Source organism: Mytilus trossulus, chromosome 4 (genome assembly GCF_036588685.1).
Source record: "Mytilus trossulus isolate FHL-02 chromosome 4, PNRI_Mtr1.1.1.hap1, whole genome shotgun sequence".
NCBI classification, from domain to species: Eukaryota; Metazoa; Mollusca; class Bivalvia; order Mytilida; family Mytilidae; genus Mytilus; species Mytilus trossulus.
The window spans coordinates 36,072,530-36,093,927 of NC_086376.1; the positions used below are offsets into that span (position 1 = coordinate 36,072,530).

At 32.0% G+C, this 21,398-nt stretch overlaps 2 protein-coding genes across 2 annotated transcripts; one reads left to right on the plus strand and one right to left on the minus strand.

The window, feature by feature from the left end:
- Positions 1–2,880: 2,880 nt before the first annotated feature.
- Positions 2,881–3,633, minus strand: LOC134716578 (serine-enriched protein-like). Its single transcript, XM_063579589.1, has one exon. It carries the CDS (start codon positions 3,631–3,633, stop codon positions 2,881–2,883), a length of 753 nt encoding a protein of 250 aa, XP_063435659.1.
- Positions 3,634–15,240: 11,607 nt separating this feature from the next.
- Positions 15,241–20,780, plus strand: LOC134715210 (uncharacterized). Its single transcript, XM_063577245.1, has 4 exons — positions 15,241–15,360; positions 16,248–16,309; positions 17,035–17,104; positions 17,864–20,780. The coding sequence occupies exons 1-4, from the start codon at positions 15,335–15,337 to the stop codon at positions 20,385–20,387; spliced, it is 2,682 nt and encodes an 893-aa protein (XP_063433315.1). The 5' UTR covers positions 15,241–15,334; the 3' UTR covers positions 20,388–20,780.
- Positions 20,781–21,398: the final 618 nt, after the last annotated feature.

Sequence of the window (21,398 nt, forward strand, 5' to 3'; positions counted from 1 at the left end):
AAAATTGAAGATATATGTATGAGTCCTGTAATTACGTTAGAATTGATGATATCAAATTAGAATATCATGCAAAATGTTAGGATTTTGAAAGCAGATAAGTTTACAGCTTCTAACATTTTCAGGTTAATTTCCATAAATATGTGATTCCACAAAAGTGCGTCTATTCGGTATCATTGGATCAACCCAAGATAACTTAATACAAAGGGTTTCTAAAATAATTAAAGACTTTCAATTGACTTTTAAATAGTCAATACATTAGTATTTGTACTTCAATAATGTTATTGGACTATATTATTTCTTTGTACAAATAAAAGGAGATCTGGGTTTATATGTCGATGAGACAGCAACTTTTTGATAAGGTTAACCAAAAGACATCAAGTGTAGTTACTATAGAAGTGCATTTTTTTTCAAAAGAAACAAGAGAGAAAGTACCTGGTTTTATATTTAAACAATGTCGTCATTACACTATCGTTACCTTGTTCAAATAAAATGCCCTTATCCGTATTAAAGTAGATTTTCTTATCGAATTTGTGAAAAAAATCATGTTTGTTTACATTTTTTATATCATTGAAATGTCGAGAAGCAATCTGCCTTTTGTTGTTTTGTAATAACCATGTACTTTAATAACTGGATATTCTCACATACTGATCATAATGTTGAACCATTTTGACAGACAGTTTTATTTTGTCGCAAATTTGTCTGTGTAATTAATTAAATTAGAATATGTATTGACCTTTCATATGTCTTCTCGATTAAATGTCTTTCACGATCCGTTACCAGAACTTTCACGATCGTCGCTCAATACTTGACCGCCGTTAGATATTCTTTCACGCTCATTTCTCTCGATAAACCGAATGACACCCGTGTTGTTGTATATAAATTTAGCTGTCAAAATTTATCATCAGAAGTAATTAAAATGTACCGGGATGCTTTTGAAAACTTTAATCAATTTTTATTGAAGAAAGAACGGAAATAGTACAAGGAATTTTTCAATACATACACAGAACGTACATTAAGAATTATTTATTTTTCAGTACATTACGTAGTTTAGAACAAATAAAAGCAACGGTATTTGATGAACTACTTGACATTCTATTAAGATAACCAAAGTGCAAATTTAAAAACAATTTTAACTAGATATACATGGGGTGACGTAGTGTTTGTCATACGCACCTTTTTCTTGTTTCTTTCTATATCTGTTTTCTATTTGATTGATTTCATATGGTTTCTTCTTTCAGTCGGTAGAATTTTTCACCCCTAAGATTAATACTGAAATTTAACAAATTCAGCAGACCTTCTTGGACCATGTGACATGTTTGTGTGTCAAAACCATGTTTAATTTGACCCGTCAGGCTGTTTGTTCTAAACATAATAGGAGCAAGTCGTTTTAATGACTAGAATAGGGAAGGTTTTGACAATTTCATGAAAAAATAGTTTTTGACAAGTGTCTTGGTCTTTTGTTTTCTATGTTGTGTCTTGTGTACTATCATTTGTATGTGTTTTTTTCTTCATTTTTAGCCATGGCATTGTCAGTTTATCTTCGATGTATGAGTTTGAATGTACTTCTGGTATCTTTCGCCCCTATTTTATAATAGTTTCTGAGGAACAAAACATTTTAAAATGCCAATGTAAATCCTACAGGAAATTTGGGTTCCTTTAATTGCCGATGACTACAATTCCAAACCACATCACTTCTAGACTGAATTAAAACTGAATTGGTTCCTATAATGGGGGGTTAATCTAATTTGAAATATCCGTTAAATATATTATGTAAGTATACATCAAAATTTAAGAATGATACATGATACTTTGACCAAGTAATTGTAGATATTTGGAAGGGTATGAAACAGGGATAATAATGCTTCAAGAACACCAGTCTCTTGATTTTGTAATGTGTGTTCTTTACCCAGACATAAACAGCAACAACTCGCAATGGGCTGGAAGGAGTGAACATTCCATTATGCAGGATGTTCAAATATATCACCCAAGTATATCACAACGAAAACAATATACAGTTTTCAAATAAGTTCATTAAAACATATAACACTATGTTTGCCAACACAATAATGTTGCATGTCATCCTGACATTATTGAAATTTTAATGGATTTTTCATCTGTGCTAACTCGACGACGATGGTTAATACGTTAACTGATTGCAATAACCTTTGGACTTTACTAAAATATGCCTGCGATAGTATTTCTTAGTATTCTGTAATACTGTCTGAATCTTGTATTGTTCTTAAGCATTCTTAGTGTTGTCGCTTTTTATTTGTCTGGATTTCTCGATCTTCAACAATATGAATGCGATTTATTTTCAATTGATTTTTAAATGACAACACGGTTTGTAAACGTGCTGAAGCTATATGCCATATGCTAGTCCTTTAATATAAGACTCTGCAGATTCATATCATTTACATTCAACGTTTTTTATCGGACATTTTTTTTTACTAATTTATACTTTCAATGTTGAACCTACATTGATAGTGAAAAAAAGACTGGTTATTTAATATACAAATTGATACATACATATATATTATACATAATAGTGTATGTTAGTATTTTCTTCAGTTTTTCACAAATATGTTTAATTTGTTATATGACAATAAAGATTATTAATATTAGGTTAATATCAGAAAAAAAACATTTTGTTTTATAATGCTGAGAAACAGGAGAAGGGCGAGGTATTACCGAGTCCTTCCCCAGTTTTGGAAATAGTTTCGTTGCAAAGTCGATACATTATTTAGACATTGTTTTATTAACATAGTCTTTGACTTCAGTAAATAAAGTCAAAGTAGAGATTGTAAATTTTATTTTTGACATAAGCACTTTTGATAGATCTACATTTCGTAAGCACTATAATACAGTTTTTAAAAATCGTATTTAAACAACCGTCTCTTTTCTTCTCAAAGGACTTATTTCCTGCGAAAGCATGCGTTTAATCTCCTTTGCAGCACAGTGTCCAGAATATCTGTCGGTCTCGTTCTGGAGTATTGGTATGTTGGTTGTTGTAGTAGAGCAACGTCTCAAATACCCCCAGCATGCACCACTTAACTCTGGAACATCATATTCTTCTGCAGCACATGTCATTCCAACAACTGTAGTTACGTCCATAACAACACTTCCGGTGTGTACAAAGTTGATGAATTGTCTAAACACATCAATGTCGTAGTTATGTATTAATATGTTTTGATTGTTGTTTTTCTTTGTTTTTCTCTGCATCTGAGGACTTTTCTGTTGTAACATCATATCTTGAAGTACTTTACTTCTTGAACCAATGACTGCCTTCAAACCATAGACAAGGAAGCGTTGTGGTCCAATTTCAAATGTGACATCACAAAGTTGTGGCATAGACAATATGTACTTGATATTGTTGACTACTGTTTCTGTACTGTTCACGTGCATGGTTTCACCAGGATTTTCAAGGTCATCTAAATCATCACCTTCATCGTCACTTTCACTTGAAATGTCATTTTCTGAAGAAGAACCGCTGTTGCTGTTATCTGTTTCTCCTCCCGATGATGATAAACTGGGTTCCGAGTCGGATACAAATACTGGAGAGTCATAACCAGAAGAAGACTCTCCTTCAAAGTCATCCAAGTTCAACAAAGGAACTCTATCTTCTAAAATGTCCATTCTTAAAATTAGTTTCGTTCTTTTCAAAAGGCTTTATGATATATTGGACTAAACTGAATTCAATATATATGCAAAGTATTTTGACAAGTGAGTTTTCAAGCTCCAACTCATTCAACTCATTGGATCAGCTTGGAGTAATAATTGACAGATACAAAGGAACTCTTTTGAAGCTTTGATGATAGTTAATTGTAATCATCGTTAATTAATAGTAATTAATATTTATCATAAGTAATTAACAATCAACATTTTAACCTGCAAAAGTTATTATACTAATTGAATTACTATAACATTTTTACTCAGTAATTGATAGGCAGAATTTATAGTTAAATTGTCTTTTTGGCGTTTATCTGTTGACATAAGTATATTTAACATGACAATAAAATTAACAAAACTAAAGAAAAAAGTCTTTAGACAATTTTCGGGACTTAATTTGGAGCAGTTATGTTAAGGGTATGTCTTATCTTCTTAAATGGTAAGTTCTTGAAAAAGTTCTTTATAAGTTTCGTTACATAATTTTAAATTTACATATTTATTCTAACTAATGTTTTATGATATTTAGGTTTAATAGTTTATTTCAAACCAAATCAATACAGCTTATAGGTATATCATAAAAATGTACATGTATTATCATAACAGAACATTTTAGATACAATCGGAGGCAAGACTACATAGTATATTAAGTCATTCAGAAGAATGTCATGAAAATTTTATATCTGTGGCGTATTTCAGATATTTTCCTAAATTAGATAATTCCGATACATTCTTTGTTGAGAATAATTGAACTAATTTAAAAACAGATGCATTTGTATAATTATACCTTTTTATATACATTTTTCTAATATTGTCATATTTTGGACATTTCAAAATAAAATGAAACTCATCCTCGATGTCACCCTGGTTACATAAGATACATAATCTTTCATTTCTTACTTTTTTAATGAATCTACCATATTCAATATTTAATTTGTGTGAACACATTCTATACTTAGTTAAAAATCTAATACATTGTGGACTTAAAAGTTATGATATACATGTACATATTTATAATATACCTATAAGCTGTATTGCTTTTGGTTTGAAATAAACTATTAAACTATGATATTTAGGTAAATTTATTGAAACCGAGATCAATTATAAGATCTCTGGAAAAATAAATCAATCGTGAAAAAACATCCTCTTGAACGATTTTTTAGTGTACAATCTACTAGAATTTTCATCAGTCAAATATCGAAATAAATAAATCCGACGTATATCATGACGGTGTTTAACAAATAAAGAAAGTATGATTATGTTCTATATTTCAAAATCTGTAAATGTTCCCGTTTTCTTATGTTTTATCCGTAAGATGACCTCTCAATGCCTGCCATATGTGCTCCGTAAATCATTATTTTTTAAAACTTGTTAATATTTTCATTTATCTAAGTAGTATTGTGTTCTTATCAATACGATATTACAATAACAGTAGTTAGTTTACGTATACAAATGCACTCTGTATAAAAAAAAAATTAAAGACTGCTGGATTTTGAAATATCTCATACATATATATATATGAATATAAGATTTTTTAAAGTGTCTCTTTCTATGTAGTGCAATTCGGTTTTGTTTCAGGTTGTGTGCAGGGTTTGGCACCTATCAAAACGTTTAAACCCCCTGCATTTGTTTAAACCTGATGTTCAGTGGTTGTCGTTTGTTAATGTGGTTTCATAAGTGTTTCTCGTTTCTCCTTTTTTAACCGGATTTTTGTGACAAAAATGTCGGCTATTGATTTGGCGATGTCCGTGCATTTACTCATGAACCGTTCAACCAAAGATTTTCAAATTTCAATATGATGTTACAGACAACAAAATGAAGGTCAAGTTCAATAATGACGATTTTTATTTTTACCGCTCAGGAGTTATGGTTCTTGAAAGATTGAAAAATGGCATTTCCAGTCGTGTCCGTGCATTTACGCATGAACTGTTCAACCAAAGCTTCCCAAATTTTAATATAGTCATACTGATGACAAAATGGAGATCAAGTTCAATAATGACGATTTTGAATTATACCGTTCAGGAGTTTTGGTTCTTGAAAGATTGAAAAATGGCTTTTCCAGTCGTGTCCATGCATTTACTCATGAACCATCCAACCTAAGCTTTTCAAATTTTAATATTTTAATACTGATGACAAAATGGAGGTCAAATTTGGTATTGACGATTTTCACTTTCATCGTTCATCAGTTATGGTTCTTGTGATATTGGCAGGATACAAATAAATGTTAATAAATCCGGTTGGCTGTCGTTGTGACAGCCTCTTGTTTTTATATTAGATTAGACCGTTGGTTTTTCTGTTTGAATGGTTTGAAGCTTCATTAATGATTTCTGGGACCCTTTATAGTTTGCTTTTCGGTGTGAGCCAATGTTCCGTGTTGAAGGTCATTTTTTGGCCTATAACGGTTTACGTTAAAAAAGAATAAAAAAGGGAATTGGATGCTCATTAGTATGCATACCACATCTTTATATATTTGAGCTTTAAATTATATATAGCCAATAAAAGGGTTCTGAAAAAAATAAATTTCTTTCGACAAAGGAAAACTTTGCGAAAAAATTAAAAATTGATATTTTGGTCCTTTAGGCTTAAAAAAAAACACATTTTCATAAAGTTTTCTTTTTTTTTTAGAAAGAAACATTTTATTTATCATTGTTACTGAAAAAATACTCTCTTTTTTTCTAGCTTCAAAAAGTTGTTTTGTTTTATTTATTTACATGATCCTTCTTAGAACAAAATGAAAAACAATTACACGAATAAAATGCGATGTCCGTATACTTTGTTGAGCAAAACGATATCGAAAAACAATGTCACGAATAAAATGCGATATTGGTATACTTTGTAGAGCAAAACGATATCGAAAAACAATGTCACGAATAAAATGCGATATCGGTATACTTTGTAGAGCAAAACGATATCGAAAAACAATGTCACGAATATAATGCGATATCGGTATACTTTGTAGAGCAAAACGATATCGAAAAACAATGTCACGAATAAAATGCGATATCGGTATACTTTGTAGAGCAAAGCGATATCGAAAAACAATATCACGAATATAATGTGATATCGGTATACTTTGTAGAGCAAAACGATATCGAAAAACAATGTCACGAATAAAATGCGATATCGGTATACTTTGTAGAGCAAAACGATATCGAAAAACAATGTCACGAATATAATGCGATATCGGTATACTTTGTAGAGCAAAACGATATCGAAAAACAATATCACGAATATAATGCGATATCGGTATACTTTGTAGAGCAAAACGATATCGAAAAACAATATCACGAATAAAATGCGATGTCGATATGCGACAACGAGACAGAACAATCCATCTACAGTCGTGCAGAATACGAACTTCAACATTAGACACGTGTATACAGTTCGTCACGTTCTGACTCGAACGAGTCTTAAATCTTTGATTAAGAATATACATAACAACATACCGATTTCTCGAAGTATTGAAAAGTTAACCAAGCATTTACAAATACAAGAGTTATATAAGTAACTTTAATTTGAAAAATCAATGACAGGAAAAATCCAAAGTCCAGAAATATTTACTATCATTTGGCTAAATAATGACACTGTATTTCTTTTATGGGGATACCTACATCAATATTTATCTTGAAAGAGACAATACATCTAAAAATGGTGAAATAATAAAGGAGTCAATAAAGTGAAAACAGTGACTAGAAGGTAAACATATTATGGTACTTGAGTTAACAAGCGACTATAATAAACAAAGCCTTTCAAAAGCTTAATTTATTTGTTAAGTTACATATTGATATATAATACAGTGGCAAATTGAGTTCAAACAAGAAGTCTTGTTTCTAGTTCTCACAGCCTAATACTCTCTTAGAACAGCAAAGTATCTTATTGCTACAAGAAATAGTTTTTGTTTACGATTCTTAAGACGATTTTATTGAAGTTATGGATGGGGGTATTTTATCTTTTTTGTTTATCATTTTTGTGGTCATTATTCTCTTTTCTGTCAACTTCATTATTTTCCTACAGGATTCTGTTAATTTCAAGTATGAACTTATACTTGATACTTCGAGACCCGTTGAAAAATTGGTCCGTACAGGGAAATTGCTATGGAGAAAACATGATTTTGGGCGAACGGACATGGATTCTAAATACCCTATATCAAAATGGTTATGTTGTTACATCACAGTAAGAACTCAGTTATAAAAAGCAACTGGAGGTTGGTGTATACCCTGGGTCAACTTGTTAACATGATTCTTGGTGAACCATCAGTTGGTGGGAAAAGGAACTGGAGCAAAATTGAGTGCACTTATCCAAGCTAGAATTTGGTTAAAACTATATACCTATTTCACAGGCGTTGGGTCTATGATACAGATTTTTTTTATTTTTTTTTTATTAAAATATTCAATTTTCTATATTTATAATACATATATATCACTTCTGTGCATGTCTCACCTAGTTTCGAGTTATTTAAACGACCCAGAGAAAATACCCAATTTTACTATCCATACTTTTGTTTCTTAGTATGGATAGTAAAATTGGGTATTTTCTCTGGGTCGCTTCAACAATTACAAAACCCGATACCGCATGTAAAGCCGTGTATAAAAGGCCATGAAAATGAAAAAGACAATAGGTATATTTCGTCTAACATCTAGACTTAATAATATAGCTCCCTAAATATTTAAGTACAGACAAATTTTCATTAGTAAATAACCATACAAATTTTGCCTCATTTGAAAGATGTATAAAATTCGGACAAATACAGTTTATCTCCTTGAAAAATATCTCTCTATTATTTTTGTATGCTGGACAACTAGTTATAAAATGTTTTTCATCTTCAACCAAATTTAGACTACATTTCTTACAAAGCCTTTGATCTCTCTCTATATATTTAGACAATATACGTATAGTGTCTTGAAATATGAAATTTATTTGTATGAGGCTTAGAAACGGGAAAATGCGAGGTTCTACCGAGCATTTTCCCGTTTCGTGCCGAATACAAATAAATTTCATATTTCAAGACACTATACGTATATTGTTTTTATACTGAAATCGGGGGGAAAAAAATGAAAAATGAAAAAAACATGTAACAGAAATTGTTAAAAAAGAATTTCCCTCTTGAGGTACCATTTTGGGGTATTTCCCTATGAGCGTAGTCCAGGTGGTAAGACATTGGCGTATTTTAAAAGGAATTAGAAAGGGAAAATGAACTAAATTAATAACATTTGATAAACATGATATATAAATAACCAATTTGAAGACATAAAAGTTTACATTGAAAAAAGTTTGACCATCGTTACTTTACGTTGTCATGGTCGTGACGTGATGTTGTTGATGAAATACAATAAGGAGGCGGGGCTTATAGGTCAGTTGGGGTCATTGACGTATAAAGCTAACGTTTATACGTATAGCTTTATCTGTACAGTAAACTAGCTGATTGCAGTATAAAATGTTTTATACCGGTCTTTTTCTATTTTGAGATCATGTGCACTAATTCTTATTTTACATATGGCACTTCTCAATTGAAAATTGTTTAAAGATAGATACATTTCTTTCGAAAAACAAGTTTTAAGTTTGAAATAAGTATCTAATTTACTATTCTGTGTATCTGTTCTTTTTGTGTTCCAAAATTTTACAAAACTATTACAAAGTTTTTGCTTAACTGACTTGATAAAAAAGTTAAGCTTCACCTCCAAATTATGAATATTCAGCTTTTTAAAAATGAAATGTATGGATGAATACCAGCATTCAATATTATTATCAAACATGTTTTTGTTACACATATAGGTATCATACAGTAAACCATCTTTCATATTCTTTATTCTAAACCAATATTTTAGCATTGATAATACAACTGAAAAATATAAAGGGAATCTACCAAGCTCCCCTAGCACAGCTAGGTTAGAAGACTTTTTGTTTACACCTAATATATACTTCATATATTTTAAATTGGATTTATCTAAAAAATCATTCATATAAATGTGCTGTAATAAATATTCACTTTCTTTCTGGCATGCTACAGAGTTAGTTTTAAACATACCAGTAATTTCACATATATGATTGCACTTCACAAGAAGGGAGACAAATCTGATCACAATAATTACAGAGGTATATCTTTAATCAGTAATCTTCCTAAAATATGCAATGCTGTACTCAATAATAGACTAATCACAGTTGTGGATAAACAGCTGAATAACTGTCAATTTGGCTTCAGAGAAAACCACAGAACTGCTGTCAGTATTTTCATATTAAAATCTTTAATTAATGAATATATACACAAAATAACAAAAAAATCTATGCATGCTTTATTGACTTAAGAAAGGCATTTGACTCTGTATGGAGGACAGCCCTGATGTATAAATTATACAAAATGGGAGTAGGAAAGTCTTTTAACAGAGTAATAAAACAACAAAATTTAAATACAAAATCCCCTTTAAACTATAAAGATCACATTTCTGACTTTTTTGACATTACTAGAGGTGTGAAATAAGGGGACTCATTATGTCCTACTTTGTTCAATATTTGTATAAATGATATCACTAAAGGCTTGGAAGATGACAACTCAAGTCCATTGGAGCTTATAAATAGTAAACTAGGCTCCCTCCTATTTGCTGATGATCTGCTTTTACTATCAGAATCTAAGGAGGGTCTCCGAAATAGTCTAAATAAAGTTTCCATGGTTCACAGGTGTTTTGTGAAAACTGGCAGCTTTCTCTACCTGAACATAGATAAATCAAAAAGTTTGGTCTTTTCAACAACAAAGCAAAAGCCTGAAACATCTATACTTGTATATAAAAACAAAGAAATAGAGAATGTTTTAGTATATCCTTACTTAGGTCTGCTGATTAAATCAAATGGTAATCTCAGTCATAGTACAGCTGAATTTACAAAAAAAAAGCAAAAAGGTTTTGTTTTCTATTTGAACATACTAGTATACTAATTCTCTTGGCAGCCTTCCTATCCGGCAGAGTGCCAAATAAGTTGAGTGTCACTGTTGACACCTTAGTGAGACCTATATTGACTTATAATTCTGAAATAACATATTTTGAAACAAGGAACGAATTGGGAAGACTGCCTATTGAATGTCATATAAAAACAAGATCAGAAAAAGTGAAGAAGTATCATATTTAAACAAAACGCATTTGACTAACAGGTCGAACAACTGATGTTCTTTAACCCTGCTGACTGCCATTGGCGATTGACAAATAAAATTGATCACAAGAGGTAACAAAATGGATCTTAATATAAATTTAATACTAAACAGAAAACACATGTATGTAAAATAGCTATACTATATATATAGGCTGCACGAAGCAACACATTGAAAAATATTTTTAACAAACATGTTTAATACATGTAGTCTACTTGTATTCTACTTGAACAAAATAATTCCTGCAGTGATTTTTTTTGGTAAAACTACATATATATATAGATATAGGAAGATGTGGTGTGAGTGCCAATGAGACAACTCTCCATCCAAATAACAATTTAAAAAGTAAACCATTATAGGTTAAAGTACGGCCTTCAACACGGAGCCTTGGCTCACACCGAACAACAAGCCGTAAAAGGGGCCCAAAATTACTAGTGTAAAACCATTCAAACGGGAAAACCAACGGTCTAATCTATATAAACAAAACGAGAAACGAGAAACACGTTTATATTACATAAACAAACGACAACTACTGTACGTACATCAGATTCCTGACTTAGGACAGGTGCAAACATTTGCAGCGGGATTAAACGTTTTAATGGATCCAAATCCTGAAACAATAGCATAACATTACAACATAGAAAAACATACGATAAAATATCAATTGGCAGACTTAACTCAATTAAAAAATGTATGATTACACAATGAACGAATAAATTTGATCTGCGATATCTGAATACAAATGCATATATATATATACAACTCGTCTAAACATCAACCCAACAATGTTAGATCTGTAAAGTTTGCGTTCGCTATATATATATATGGCTGCATATACTTTCTGTAATGCTTTTTCCATTCATGTTAGTATTACAAAATGTACTAGTCCAATATTTCGCTTACTTCCCAGGCCACGGCATCAGCTCGTCTGGCAACAGCGAATGTACTATTTGTATGACAGTATGTATAATACAAACTTCATGTATTTTTAAAATGCACATGGTGTGGTGCAAAGTAAGGAATATTATGTTTGTAACACTCAGATACGAGATGTCGATCCCTCAAAACTAAAACGCTCCGTATGCATGCAGCTAAAATGTCTTGCTTTTTAGTTTTATGAATGCTTTCCTATACATGAGAAAATTATTAAAGATCATAACGTTTTCAATGCATCACTTTTTTACTAGTACTATATATATAGTCATGTCCACTGTTTTATTTACTGATTTGTAAATTTACTAACAAATTGACTTATTTTTTGGCAGTCACCATTACACATTAACACTGATAGCTGCAGTTGTAGGTGAGGAACCCTTTCCTTCTATAGATATATATATATATATTATATAGACAGACCTCTTCAGACTTAACGTTATGTTTGCTGGAAAATTTACAAAATTTTCACGCCCCGTATAACGTCATTTACTGAATAGAGGGGACTACGGGGCGCCGAATGGGACTCTTGTGATTTTGTACAAAATTCAAATCTGTCATAACTGTGACAAAATCATTTTTGTCTTACAAAACTATGTGATACAGATTTGTTTTATGAGAACTTCATTTTTGTAGACAAAATTTATTTTTGTAGACAAAATTCATTTTTGTAGACAAAATTCAGTTTGGTCATGACAAAAGTCAATTTTGTCAAAAAGGTATGCAAATATAAACGTATTTGCATACAAAATTGAATTTTGTTACCTGTCTGATATGGAAATTAAAACACAAAAGTCAATTGTGTGAGACAAAATTGACCTTTGTGAGACAAAATTCAATTTTGTGACGACAAAATTGACAAAATTGAATTTAAATTTGTCTAAATTTTGTCTCACAAAAGTCAATTTTGTGTAACAACAGTCGATTTTGTACGCAAATTAGTTCAAAGAATCCAAACTTAACTAATTTGCATACAAAATTGACTTTTGTCGCCCAAATTTCAAATTAGGTAACAAAAGTCAAGTTTGTGTAACACAAAGGAATTTTGTCATGACGAAAGTGACTTTTGTCCAGTGAAAGATAATTTTGTATGACAAGATTTTAAATTTTTAGTATGTTACAAATTTTGTTAAACTGAACTCATTTTTGTTGAACAAAAGTCACTTTTGTCCGTACAAAAATAAATTTCGAGTACAAAACCACAAGAGTCCCATTCGGCGCCCCGTATCACTACACTATTAAGGATCATCAAGTGTGTTTTTGATCGTCAAGATAAACTAGAAATAATGTTTGTTCTAAAAGGTTCTCAGTAGCATTTCTCTATTTCTATAATGATAGAAGTGCTGATCATCAATTATAAAAATTCAATTCACCAAAATGATTCGTGTAATAAAGCTTTTTATGCCCTGTCGTAGCGGAAGGGGCATTAAGTTTTATCCTTGTCCATCTGTCTGTACGTACATCCGGTAAAATTGGTTTCTGATCTCAAACTAATACACAATGCTTATTACCCAAAAAAGCTGATCAAGTTTTAAATATTGAATAAATTAATAATCTTTATTTGTCATATAAGTAACATTATACTTGTGACATAAACAATAGAAACAACAACAATAAAATAACTGAGTTGAACACACACATATCTATATATATACAAGTAAAACTAACTAAGAGTCCCCTGTCCTCAGCTCTAAAGACTGTTTTATAAAGGAACCTGTTTTTTTCACTTGGTTTATATTAGAAGGATTTAGTAGAATTACTAGTTTTTGTGTATCAGATAGATTTGGAAACATAGGATTATCAGACTGCTATATTCAGTATCTATCACTGGGCACAACAGTTATGGATAGAACGCTATGGGGAAAACCAGAGAACTCTGTTTGTCAAAAAAAACCTGCAGTCAAACACCCAAACGTACTATCCAAACTGATTTGTGTCCACACTTGGTTAAATAATGAAATAAGTATCATTTCCTATTTTCATCTTATATTCACAAATTTAATCAACGTTCGTTTAAAGAACTTTAGCCTTAGTAAGATATAATATCTTGGGTTTTACTCTCATTATTGAAGGTCGTTCGTTTACCTACATAGTTGTTAACTTTTACATTATTTGTTTCTGGTTGAAGTTGTCTAATTGACATACATCTTCTTACATAATTGATAATGGAACTTAACGGGGAAGGTGTCAAAGAGACAACAACCCGACCAATGAGCAGAAAATAGCACAAGGTCACCAAAGGGTCTTCAATGCAGCGAGACAATTAAGCATCCGGATGCGGTCTACAGCTTACCCCTAAATTAGTGTATACTTATACACCGAAAGGGCACAACACTTAACTCCGAATCATAAATGAACAAAAATCTAAAACCACACAAGACTAGCAAGAGAGAGTGAGAGGTCCCTGATTTGGAACAGGCGTAAAAAATGCGCGTTTTGCGATATCTCAACCCATGCACTCGGATACCTGTATCCAATGTGAAATAAACAAACACACAGAAATACGCACATAAAAACTCATTTCGAATGAAGTTCCATGTAACGGAAGTAACTTACCAAAATGACAATGATCAACATGAATTAACAAAGAACTACTTAACTAACAGTTACTGACATGCCAGCTCTAGTAAGACATCAATTGAACTGATCGAAATATTATGACTTCATCATATGAAAATCAAGTACCAGCATCTCGTTAGAGCTAAAGTATCATACCAAAATAAATTATGCAAGAATAACATATTTTTATATTAGCAATGACCGTATGTTGTAAATATACTACTAAATGATCATTTGTTTATGAAGAGATCATAGTTTTTAAGGTTCGAACAAACAAACAAACGATCGAACGTACGATCCAATCATCCAACGAACGACCTTACGAACGAACGATCCAATCAAAGAACCAATCATCCGATGAACGAATGAATGAACCAACTAACGAAAATAAAGTCTGAAATTTAGCACTGTAGACACAAAAGAAATCAAATTAAATCAAAACGGTTGTGTGAAATCAAAACAGTTAATTTGTGCGTCCGAGTGTATAAAATTTCGGAACAGATGAAAATAAAAGTAATACCACGGCACCAATTAAGTTTTTGTGGAAGTCGGGCTGCTCCTTTGGCATTTTTTGTAAGTTTTCGACTTTAATTTGTATTTTCAGTCGGTTTTCTTTTTGTTCATGGTATTTTCTGTTATAATCGACTTATGGTTTGTGAGAGCTCATATTGGCGGATGAATTAGGACGTCCGGAGATGAACTCCCCCTTTCCTAAATGTCTGAACCCGCGCCCGATTTTTGTATCTTCTGTATATTACTGATAGGTGGATTGTCCGTAGGGGAAAACGTTTGCAGTAATGTACAAAATTTACAAAACTATTTTTACAGACGTAAAACCTTATGTGCGCTTTAAGATATAAATGATTGCATACATGTATTGTAAAGATCGCGGTAGCGTAACGTCATAATACATAATAGAAGAAACGTTGTCCAAGTGACGGCACCTCCTATTCCTCACTACACAGTTTCATCTGTCGGAGTAAGCAGTGATTATAAAAGAAGAGAACATATATTGAATTATTTCAATCAGGGAATACGAAAAATATGGGAGAAAGAACGAAGAAGGATCGGTAAGCATATCTATCATTAATTTATGCTAATATTAATAATGTATGTATATTAAAGAAATATAAAACTGTACTTATTAATGTTCGAAATGTTTTGTTTGAAATTATTACCATTATAATTTGTATAAATAGAACCATATACAGCCTAACAAGGGAAGTTGGATTAAAGTTATCTAATTTGCTAGAAAACGAATAAAAATATTGCAACATAAGGATGCCTCTCCAGTAAAAAAAAACCACCAACAACAACAACAACAAAAAAAAACAGCGCTTTAAGGGAGTAGACCTATGTCCAGGGAGATAACTCTTTAATTCAGTGATGCGTTTGTAATAGTCAAGTTTTATTAATGTATTTCAAGCATTTACCTGGAACAGATTGAAAATAATCTATGTATCATAGAAGCTTAGAACGTATTTATGAAAAAAGCTGACACAAACGTACTGATGATTTTAAGAGTTATTTCCCTTAACCTAGGTCTACCACGTTAAACGTTGACCGCAGACATTATTTGAAATTCAGAAACAACTCAGTCTGCTGGATCTTAGTGTAATTAATGATGGGAACTTTTTTCAAGGATTTGAACGAAAAAAGTAAAATACAGTTATTCAAAATTGTGGTGCAAAGTTGATAATTTATTGTTTTATAAATCGGAAATTTTATCAAAATATAATGGCTAATGAGCAATATAGTCCTGTAAAGAAATCTTGAACTATTGGTCAACGAGGTACTATAGCTCCGTATTTGTCTAGCAAACAGTCTGGGTTGACCCTAAAATAAAACATTATACCTCTTAACATAAAACATCCTTTCTTTATATGGGTGTTTCCTTTCTTTTTATAGCTGAGAAAATATGAAACTTTAAACTATTTTTTCAGTCTCTATTTTATAGTGATAAAGTTGAAAATATGGCACCTACAAAACAGACTGTGCACAAGAAGACAACAGAAAGAAGTAAGTTTAAGGGGTCACTTCGAAGAGTGTTATTATTCCCTCTTCGGTTATTTTATCACCGAACTATTTGTTTTAATTGAATGTTGTTGGTTCGTTTAGAAAATAATTAGAAGGAGCTTGATGAGAACGGAATTCCGATGCGTTTATATGTTTTGATTTCGGTGAATTAGTTTAAATGATTACTCTGACTATCCCAAAAACAAATTATACAATTAGTCATAACTTTTCGAAGGACAAACACATTAAGTATAGATGACCATTACCTGTGGTTAAGTTCTAGACATAATACAGCCATATCAGTGGTGGTTCCAAAAGAGGGAAAAGTGTCCGGGGTTTGGAACCCTCTTTTTTTCGATATTGGTCGTAAAATAAAAGTGGGTTCCAACCCTGGACCCCTCCCCATTTTTGGATCTTCCACTGCAGGTTATAGGAATAAGGATGACAACATGCTGTTCTATAGTGTAATACTTGCCGCTGTATTTCGGTATCACAGATATTTTCAACCTGTATATTAACTTCTGTAGGGTTTTCCTTTCTTCTTAATTTTCGTTTCGGGGCTATTTTATCATTTTATTATTATATATTCCCAACTCATTTATTCAAATTGCAAAATCGAATAAAAATAAACGATGCCAATGGATCAAACTGAATGCAAGATGTGGATGTTCTAATGTAGATCAACACACCACATCATTAACTAATATAAAGCGTTGTGTAATTTGTAGTCGGATCAAGAAGCCAGAAATTGGAGATAGAGTATGAGACAGTGGAATACGTAAACAGAACAGGGAATGAGTAAGTCTAGTTTATCTTTAAACAAATATGGAATATGAGACAATATCAAATTTAATTATCTGTCCAAAAAAAAAGAAGTCCCCAAACCATAAAGTACAGCAATATATACTGTATTGATACATCTTTACGACAGTGGTATATCTTCGACCAAAAACCTCCTAAAACGGAAATGAAATTTTAAACTACTAGTAAATGAAATTTACAAAAAAATTCTGATACACTGATACATACCTAGAGCACAGACAGACGAAAAATCAGACAAACGAACACAATGCCATCGAGAACATATAGACATAATGTCTAATTACTAGTAGTTAATAGAAATGAGAGAAAATAAGGAATGCATGATAATAATGGTATTCTACATTGGAATTCAACTGAAAGTCATTGGGTTACACATGACAACATGTAAGTTTATCCTCAAAATTATATATGGTTTTGGTTTTGCATTCGTATTTGTCATCACTTTAGAATCGTAAATTAGGAATGACCATACTTTGTGTTTTAATTGGTTAGTAAATTTAGCCGCTACTTGCTGGTGATAAGAATTTAAAGAAAAATGTAGCATGATTGCCAATGAGACAACTTTTCACAAGAGACCAAAATTACACAGAAATTAACAACTATAGGTCACCGTTTTATACAACTGATTTATGAGAAAAAATAACGTTCTGTACTAGCATCATGTTTAAGAAGCTCTAGTTTATGTAGCGAATTGCTATACATTACAGTAAGAACAAAAATAAATCATGATTTCAGATTGCTTGCCAATTGGCAGTGTTTAATACAAGAAAAAGAGGAAGCAATCCATGCAACCTCCAACAAACTACAAAACATGCAACCTAGCAAACTTTCCGAGAATAGGCTGAGGCAAGAAATAGAGCAATACATCGATTTTATAGAGGCAGACAGACATGTCATGAAGCGATGCATGCACAATTTACAAATCTCCATGAAAGAAAGGCTTCATTACTTAAGGACACAGAAACAGTTTTTTCTTGATAAACATAAAACTCTGAAAAATGTTTACAAAACAATTGAAAGGAGCAACCGCTCAAAAATTCCAAATCCTTTTTCAAGATTCATTTTTCACGTCAAACGCGAACATAACCAACTGTTCAACGAGGAACTTCTGATTTCATCAAATGGTAGCTTAAACAAGTATAAAAGAAAAATGACCGAAGCCAATGCTGTCACTATTAATGACATCACGTTATATATTGGGAGAACTGGTAGAACACGTGTGATGACACCAATCCATGAAAATATGCTAGAATCCAACAAGTGCATTACAGGTGAGTGTGTTGACTCTTGCTGCACGTTGCGTAGGTCCGAGTCAGAACTGAGTTTCCTGAATCATGAACTTGAAGTTGAGTATAATATGTTTGAACTATCAATGGAAAGCAAGGAAACTGAAAATTATTCTAGAAAGGAGGAGACACAAAGGAACGAGCTCCAAAAGCATGATAAGAGATCGAAAATTTCTCTTCCAGTAAAACTGCCACAATTGCTAGGTAAAGAGAAAATGAAATACGAGGAAAAGTATTCCTCTGCTCCAGTAAAACTACCACTACTGCTACCGAACAAGAAGCTTAAATACGTGGAAGGTTCATACTCAGAGACTCTAAAACGACAACCATTGTTACCTAACAAGAAGATGATATACACGAAAGAACTACCTAAAACTACTCTTAAACTACCACCAGTGTTACCTGACAAAGAGCAAACATGCATGCAAGAACACCCCTGCACTAATCGCCCTGGTACTCACAAACTGCTTCCACCATTGCAGCACTTGCCACAAAACGTCAAAAAGACATTTATTGTTAACAAGATCAGAGATGAAAAGAAAGACAAAAGTAAAAATATGTCAACAGAATCAATGTCTAAACCATCACCACAGCAACCATTGACAACAGCTTCCAATGAAGTTTTTGATATGAGCATAGAATTAGGTTCTACAAAGCCAAAATGGAAAAATCAGTATAGAACTTTTAGGCTGCAAAAGACATCTCGTAAAATTAACTACGCTAGTAATAGAAAGTACCGATTTTCAAGGCTGCATCTTTCATCTGATAAAAAATGCTATATCCCTAAAAGCAAAAATGATAATGAAAAGAAAGAGCAAAGTGAAGTTATTCCAACGCAATCAACGTCTATATCAGCTCCACAGAAAATTGCTGAGACAACAACAAACGGTGGAGCTTTAGATATAAACTCAGAACTCGCTTTGAAAAGGGTAAACTGGGAGAATAAGTTTCCAACTTTTAGGCTGCAAAAGACATCTAGTAAAGATCGCTACATCTCTGAGAGAAAGTACCGGTTTTCTAGGCTACATAAGGCATCTGATAAAAGTTGCTATATACCTAAAAGCAAAAGTGAAAAAGTATGCAAAATCGTTTCTGAAAAATATTGTGCAAGAGGAACACAAAAAAGGAATGCCAGAAAGCAAACATATATAGAAAACCTGGACAGCTACCCAGCACCAGATCAAATTGATACCTGGTCTCTAAATTTGAAAAAGAAGAGTAATGAAAAGAAAGATAAAAGTAAAGTTGTGAAATCAATGCCTTTGTCATCACCAGAGCAGACTGATGAGACAGAAGCTTCCAATAAAATGTCAAAACCAGAACCAGAGCAGATTTTTGAGAACATCAGAGAGCAGACAGAAAGAGAAAAATCGGTCAATAACTTAGCACAAGACCAATATCATAGTATGATGGATATTGCAATGGGTGATGAATATCCAACTGAAGACATCTTTGACAAACTGGATGATAAAGAACTGATAGGGTTTTATCAGGTACAAGAAAAAGACCTGTTTCCTATCATTGAAAAAATGAGTTACAGCAAAGCGATAGAAGTATTTAAGAAACTGCATGATAAGCATATTGCAGTCATTCAAAGCATAAGTGATACCTTAGATGACATTCAAAGCTCGAGCTCAGAAAGTACAATAGGTGATTTTCAAGGTGTAGGAGAAAATGGTGGTACATTGAAATCAGCAATGAAAACATTTGTGAAAAAACTTATTCCAGATTGCATAATGAACAGTAACCAAAGTCAACCGACAGAAACTCTGTCTTCAAATTGGCAAATTATAAAAGTCCTTTATGGAACGAATATCAAGACACAAGATATTCCTATGTCACCCGCACAATTTATTCCTATGCCACCAAATACACCAAAACCAAAAACATCAAACGCCAGACGTAAACGATATCGCAGAAAAATAGATGAAAATAACAATCCACCAGACTCCCAAAACGAAACAACATTCTGATTGTTTGATAAAAATACGCTCCATGTTTTCAAATGAAGATCTTTGGTGCATACCTCCAGATATAATTGATGTAGCAGGAAAAATGTTGAAGATAATTAAAAAAAATCTAATTGTATGACACATGCATGTTTCATATTTCTAAAAGACGATCTTTGGTGCATGTATGTTTAATTTATTTTTAAAACAGTTTGGTATACTCAAGTGATTTTTTTAAAGTAATTATATCTTGGCTGGTGATGTACATGTACAATGTTCCTAGTCTGTTTTAGCAGCAATGACTGAAGAGGCTGTACCATAGTTCAAGGACCAAATTACAGTGGGGAAAATACAACAGATTGAATATATTCAATCTGCTGTTTTATACTGGATATTTAATTTTATACATATACAATGTATACATATATATGTACATACCATTTTTGATATAAATTAAAAAATAATATTTTGTCTATGTGTCAAATTTCATTACACTACCTAAATATCTAATATTTCATAAAAAACCTAACATTAGGAAGAATAATGAAAGCATGAAAAGCTTATAAGCCAAAAACATTAAAACTTACATTGACTGAAGGTCTCGATTGATTGATTAGCGTTCAATGCTCCTCTGGGCAGTTTTGCGCTATTTCGTAACAGTCAGTTTTTATTGGTGGAAGAAAGCCAGAGCCTAGAGAGAACCATATACCATTAGAAGGAAAACATACAATCCCAAGTCATTTAAGATTTGAGTTGTACGGAAGTCGATTAGTGTCAGGGTAGGGTTTTATTTTTAAGTCGTTATAACAACTTAGCTAATTTGTTATAATGACTTAGCTAAGTTGTTATAACAGTCTAATAACAACTTAGCTAATTTGTTATAATGACTTAGCTAAGTTGTTATAACAGTCTAATAACAACTTATATAGATATAGGAAGATGTGGTATGAGTGCCAATGAGACAACTCTCCATCCAAATAACAATTTATAAAAGTAAACCATTATAGTTACTGTAAATTCAGAAATTAATGCGTG

Coding starts and splice junctions, on each gene's coding strand:
- LOC134716578 (XM_063579589.1), bottom strand. CDS start 3,633: ATGGACATTTTAGAAGATAGAGTTCCTTTGTTGAACTTGGATGACTTT.
- LOC134715210 (XM_063577245.1), top strand. CDS start 15,335: ATGGGAGAAAGAACGAAGAAGGATCG. Junction 15,361..16,247: donor GAAAGAACGAAGAAGGATCG/GTAAGCATATCT, acceptor TCTATTTTATAG/TGATAAAGTTGAAAATATGG. Junction 16,310..17,034: donor CAAGAAGACAACAGAAAGAA/GTAAGTTTAAGG, acceptor TGTAATTTGTAG/TCGGATCAAGAAGCCAGAAA.